The sequence below is a fragment of the Trachinotus anak genome, unplaced genomic scaffold, assembly GCF_046630095.1.
Source record: "Trachinotus anak isolate AG129_WGS33_773 ecotype Australia unplaced genomic scaffold, CSIRO_AGI_Tana_v1 ptg000004l, whole genome shotgun sequence".
In the NCBI taxonomy this organism is placed as follows: domain Eukaryota; kingdom Metazoa; phylum Chordata; class Actinopteri; order Carangiformes; family Carangidae; genus Trachinotus; species Trachinotus anak.
In genome coordinates, this window is record NW_027273855.1 from 13,633,037 (window position 1) to 13,639,036 (window position 6,000).

At 39.8% G+C, this 6,000-nt stretch overlaps 1 protein-coding gene across 1 annotated transcript; it reads left to right on the forward strand.

The window, feature by feature from the left end:
* The first annotated feature begins 1,622 nt into the window (after positions 1 to 1,622).
* Positions 1,623 to 5,362, forward strand: ssr4 (signal sequence receptor, delta). Its single transcript, XM_071476126.1, has 6 exons — positions 1,623 to 1,809; positions 2,007 to 2,125; positions 2,228 to 2,302; positions 3,743 to 3,832; positions 3,928 to 3,993; positions 4,940 to 5,362. The coding sequence occupies exons 1-6, from the start codon at positions 1,761 to 1,763 to the stop codon at positions 5,042 to 5,044; spliced, it is 504 nt and encodes a 167-aa protein (XP_071332227.1). The 5' UTR covers positions 1,623 to 1,760; the 3' UTR covers positions 5,045 to 5,362.
* Positions 5,363 to 6,000: the final 638 nt, after the last annotated feature.

Genomic DNA, 6,000 nt, shown 5'->3' on the forward strand with positions numbered 1-6,000 from the left:
TGCGTTCATGCTAACCTTACTTAAATAGTGCAGAGGTAAATGCAAAATGTTCTTAAAGTATCAGAGAATCATTTAGGAGCCCAATGGCCCCTGTCACTATTATTTGTTATATTTTATCTGTTATATGTTTGCTGGCCACGAGCTATGTTTAACTTTAACAATGCATTATATTTTTATAAATTTTTTCAATTAAAAAATGTACATGTAAGGTTACTTCAATGGCTCATGGTCAGATAAATGTAGAGGAGTAAAAAATACAACATTTTCCTTTAAAATATAGTTGAGTGTGAATATGAAATAGCAAAAGGTGGAATTAAGTTAATTTGGCAACAGTTACCCTTTGTTCTTTTTTTTTTTCTTTTTCTTTTTTTTTTTCATATTGGACCAGTTACTCTCCTGTGAATCTATTGCTGCCAAAAAAATATCTAAGCGTGCCAGCAAGCTTAACTTGGGTACAGTGGAGAAGTCAGGTTAGGAGAGTAAGAGACTTAGAAATCTGCAACAGCACTGTTACTTTAGCTGTCCTTGCAGGAGTTTTATTTCTCTTGTGTTCTTGTATTTTTTTGTTTGTGTCTGACAATCCATAAATAAAAATCATTTAACATCTACATCATCTTATAGAGTATATATACTATTTCAGGCAAAATATATTGGGGTTCTATTATAAATAGGGTTCAACTGTAAAATCTAAAGGTCATTTAAATAAATCTAAAGGCAGTAGTGGAAAGTACAATCTACTTAAGCGTTTCCACTCATTTATGCTACTTTCTACCTCGACTTCATTAAACATATGATCAACTTTTAAAATATGTTTAGGGGTGCAACCAACAATAACTTTCCTTATTGAAAAATTGGACAGTTATTTTTGTGATAAATTGTTTTCACAATGAGATGTTAGATAATAGTGAAATATTATTGTTATAATTTCACATGCCCCAAAGTGTTGTCATCAAATAGGTTGTTGTAGGCTTATTCAGTCAGTCTAACAGTCCAAAATCAAAAGATATTTGTTTACTCTCTCAGATATCACACAGACAAGCAGCAAATCCTGAGAAGCAGCAACTGGTGAATCCTTGGCCTTTTTGCTTAAAAAATAATTAAAACAACTAACGGAACATCAAAATAGGTGATAAATTTTCTCTTGATTGTCTAATTGGTGCAGCTCTGAATAATAAACATTATTATAGATAAAAGATATTGCATATACTCAGTTGACAGTATATTAGGTACACTTTGGTACCAGCTCAGTGCACGTATTAGGTCTATTAGATAAACTCAGGTTGGAGCTGTGCATTATGCTGGGATTGGGCCTATATGACGTCACCATACTAATAGTGGCTACTAATAAGTTTTAACTTGTCCCACAAAAAACAACAGAACTTGATAGGGGACATTATGGAAAATGAGTACTTCTAATTTTGATACTTTAAATAGGCCTTCATTTTTTTTTTTTTTTTTGGCATCTGTAACCTTTTGCCACCGGTGTCTACCATGGATGTATTATATATTATAATACATCCATGGTGTCTACAGTCAGATTTTGTTTTGATTCTGATGACGTGTCGACTGAGTATTTTCCCAGAGTGCTTCGCGGCGCAACAGTCCACGTCATTCTCGCGCAGCCGTAGTAGAGTGGCAGCGGTGAGCTGAGGTGGACTTCTTCCTCTCGGTCGTTGTCAAAGGAGCGGTACGGTCCAGCAGCTGGAGCCCAGCAGCAACAAGGAAATCTTTCAGACTCAGAAATCCTCACAGACACCACGATGATCCGGATAGCTGCCTTCCTCGCTCTTCTGGTGGTCGCCTGCTCGGGTATGTCAGCAGAGAACCGGTGGAAGAGACCTTAATAAAGCTTGTACTGCTAACCAGCTTTAGCTGGTGGCTAATTCATTCACTCACGTCCTTGTGTCTTCTGAGTTAGGCGGAACAGTAATAAGTCTTGGTGAAACCTGTGTTGCATTAACGTCCAGGCTTTTAGCTAACCTCTGCTCTGCTCTGCGTGGTGACAGGAGAGAGCTGCACAGACCCAGTGATCACTCCGTCGGCCTACACCACGTCTGACGCCGTCATCTCCTCCGAGTCTGTCTTCATCGTTGAACTCAGCCTGGCCTGTGCCAACGGAGCACAGGTACAGTCACTGTTTACTTCCAGCCCTTCAAAAGAGACAGCATGATGACAGATTGATGTTAGTGTTAAGTGAGTCATTGATGATCATTTCTGTTCTCTCCAGAGTGTAACTCTGTATGCTGATGTCAATGGGAGACAGTTCCCTGTGACCAGAGGCCAGGATGTTGGCAAGTACCAGGTATAGTAGTGTCCATATGTTCATATATACTGACATTCAGCTGCATTTACCAATAACACTTGGTGACACCAACAGTCAAAGTACCCTTTCAACCAGCCCCAGTGAAATTCAGTATTTTAATGCCAAGTCAACATGCAGTAGAGAGAGTAGAGAGATTATAAAAATGTATTTATGGATAACTAGTGGATATGGATAACTAATTAATTGCAGAATACACTCAGTTTGCCCATTCTCTAGAAACCTATTTGAGTCTGACCTCAGCTTAAATGCTCAAATTAAGAAAACTGTACAGTCCTGCTTTCTCCACTTAAATATAACTAAAGGAAAGCCATTTCTATCCTGTACTGGTCATCCACACTCATATCTCAGTGTTTGGACTACTGTAATTCCATTTCCTCTTGGTTGAAACAACTTTTCAGTCCCGTCAGCACGTGTTCCAAAATGCAGCAGTGACGATTTAAACTAATTCAAGGAAACACGAATATGTCACCCCCATCTTCGTTAGCTACCTGCTAATTTTAAAATTGTTGTAAAATCTCACAGGTTACAATCAAGACTAAAGCAAGACTAAAGGGTCTCGCCCCAAATTGCTGAGCTCCTTACCCCGATTAGCCAGATCACAGCCTGAGGTCTTCTGGCAAGGGTCTCTTGGGTGTTCCCAGATTGATATTAGTAACTAGAGGTGACAGAGCCTTCACTGTTGAGGCCCACTGCCTTTGGAACATATTTGGTATAAATTCACTTGGACTCAAGGTTGGACTGATTGGATTTTGGTGGTTAAAGGTCAAGGTCACTGTGACTATATTTCCATCAACTTGAGTGGTTGGTGAAGGCGTGCAACCACAAGACAGTGATTTAAGTTATCCGATGTTTCGTTTTCTTTGGGTGTTCCATTCTCTGTCAAGCACTTACAAATGAAAAAAACCTCGAGCTGACCAAAGAAAACAAATACTGTAATTCCAGAGATATGACAGCCATTTTCAGTAAATTAATGGTGTTGTTAGGCTTAAAACCAAGTGTTTGTCTGATCATTAAATAGGGTCAGAAATGCCTCACAATACCTGACTTAACTTCTGAATTTTGGGGGTCGCTGCATCTGACAGAATTGACAGTCTGACACATTCTTAACACATCCCTCTGTGAATGCATTTATGGATAGAGTGTACAACAGTGTGCACCGTTACCCCTATTTGAACATTTCGTTACAATTCACCTCTCTCTACGATGGCAAGCTTTTCTAGTGTGGCCATTCAGGACAGGTATAAACACTTCAGCTTTCCAGTGTGGTCGGAGAACAGTTCATACAAACTTGTTCACTTGGAGCATTGCCCGGCCTTAATCCTTTCCTGTGCAGCTCATAAATGTATCGCGCAGCCTTTCAGAGAGGAGTGAAAGCAAAAAAATTTTAGCCACTGGTCAACATGTGACTTCATCCCTCAGGTATCCTGGAGTCTTCCTCACAAGCAGGCCAGCTCTGGAACATATCAGGTCAAGTTCTTTGATGAGGAATCCTACAGTGCCCTGCGTAAGGTTAGTGTTGCATGTCAGTTTACTGCCAGCGAACGCCACTTGTTTTGGAAAGGCTGTTTAATTTGAATTATATGTGTGCATTTCCTTTGTTCCAGGCACAGAGAAATAATGAAGATGTAAATGCCATTCAGCCTCTCTTCTCCGTCAATATTGACCACAGGGTGAGTCTCATTGACCCTCAGGTTGAACATGTGAATGCAGTCACAATAATGGTGCCACTAGCCTTGTAAAACTGGAGTCTGTGGTCATTATTCTCATATTAACAATGAAGCACCTCACTGTATGTCTCTGCAGTTCCCCTCAACTTTACAAAGCTTTATAGCATCTTTCTGCTCATTGTTGGCTTCAGTCTCATGACCCTCATCAGCAGACGAGAGTCTAAAAAACCACTCTACACTATCTACCCAGTATCAAACAGCAAACAGACAAATTTAGTGACTAGCTGGTGAACCTGGCGGAGCATTTAGCAGTGAAAGAGTCAGGTATTTCCCTCAGGAGTTATTGGAGACTAAATAGAGCTAATAGAGAACGAATATTAGACTTATATTTAACAGATGGCCAGAAAAACAACTCCAAGTGAATATTAATGTTGCTCTATGTCCGCTGGAGGTATAAATAGCCATATAGCCCAAGAGCATTATAGCAGCAGCCATGAGGACTTTACTGAGATAATGGCAAGCTGGAATCCAGCCAACAAGTCAATCCATAATTCATTTGAAGCTTTTAACACAAGGGTGTTGGTTTGTATGCTGTCATCATACAAAATCTTTGAAATAGAAAATTGCAGATTTAGTTCAGCTCTGTTGGTAAAAGCGTCTTTCCTGACATCCTGGGAAATTTTTGCATTGCTATACAGTATATAAAAGAAAAGCAGAGCTAGATTAACGGCACACTCATTTAGGAATAGCATCATACTTTTAAAATGTCTCTGATCACTTATTGTATGCTTTGTGGCGAGAGGTCCAATCTAAGTAATCACCCACTTTGCTCTCAGTGTCAGAGTAATCCTAAAACCAGGCGAAACTGGAATGTGAGGTCGGTTGTCATCTGTTTACTTCTCTTCCTCAGTAAACCTGTGCTCATCCTTTTTTAATCTCTTAACAACAGGGTGCGTGGAATGGCCCATGGGTGTCTACCGAGGTGGTGGCCGCCCTCATTGGTATCCTGGTCTATTACATGGCTTTCAGTGCCAAGAGCACCATCCAAGCATAAACGGATCCAAAGTCACTTTTTTCAACCACTGGATCGTTAAAGACTGATTTCTGGTGGAGCTTGATCAATGATCCGTCATCCAGCGTTGTGGCAAGCCAACAGGATTTTGCCACTTGATCTGCTTTGGGATGAGGAGGAGGAGCAGCAGTCTTTGTATTGTTTTTATTCAGACTGTGTCTGTATGCCATCTGTCTTATCTCTTTACAGACATACATTTTGTCACGAGTTTGTCATGTCAGTATGGAAGAAATTTTGTAATTTTTTTTGGTAAATTCAGACAAGTATACATGGACTACATAAATAAACAAAACAAATATAGACGGTGTACTGTATTCAGTCTTCAAAAATGTTGCTCTATCCAAGCCAGATTATCCTCTGTCCTTCTGTGTTTATACATGTGGGACTTGTACAGATGTGGTCAACCCCAACAGAGAAAGGTCAAGCCTGCACATGAAATGTCAATAATGTGACTGCACTGGGCTGGCTAGAACAGGCCTATTGGATACGTCTCTTCCAGTGAAATGAATAAATGGCTTGTTTTTCTTCCAGTCTAATGTCTTGGTTCATATGATAGTCCAGAGCCCAGCTGCCTTGTCTATAAATTCCCTTTTCTCCAAGACAGACCGGGAGATTCATGGTCTCCTATTCCTTAGCAACACATGTCGATTGTGAAGGGTTTTTTTCTTTTTTTGGTTGCCAGTGGTAAATTGTTGAAGTCTAAATGATTCAGTAGTTCCCTGACCTCATCTAGATCAAACGATAACCAGGATCCAACAAGATTTAGCTTTCACAGACTAATTGCTAGAGGGATCAAGGATGGGTATACAGATATTCTTAAGAGCTGCAGTTTCTGCGCTCCATTCAAATCTGATTTTATTAACAGTTTTAAAGACTTTTCACAAAGGCAGATTTATGCCTGCTCTACTTGAGGGAAAATACAATTGATACTTATTTTT

Coding starts and splice junctions, on each gene's coding strand:
- ssr4 (XM_071476126.1), top strand. CDS start 1,761: ATGATCCGGATAGCTGCCTTCCTCGCTCTTCTGGTGGTCGCCTGCTCG. Junction 2,303..3,742: donor AGGATGTTGGCAAGTACCAG/GTATAGTAGTGT, acceptor TTCATCCCTCAG/GTATCCTGGAGTCTTCCTCA. Junction 3,994..4,939: donor CCGTCAATATTGACCACAGG/GTGAGTCTCATT, acceptor TCTTAACAACAG/GGTGCGTGGAATGGCCCATG.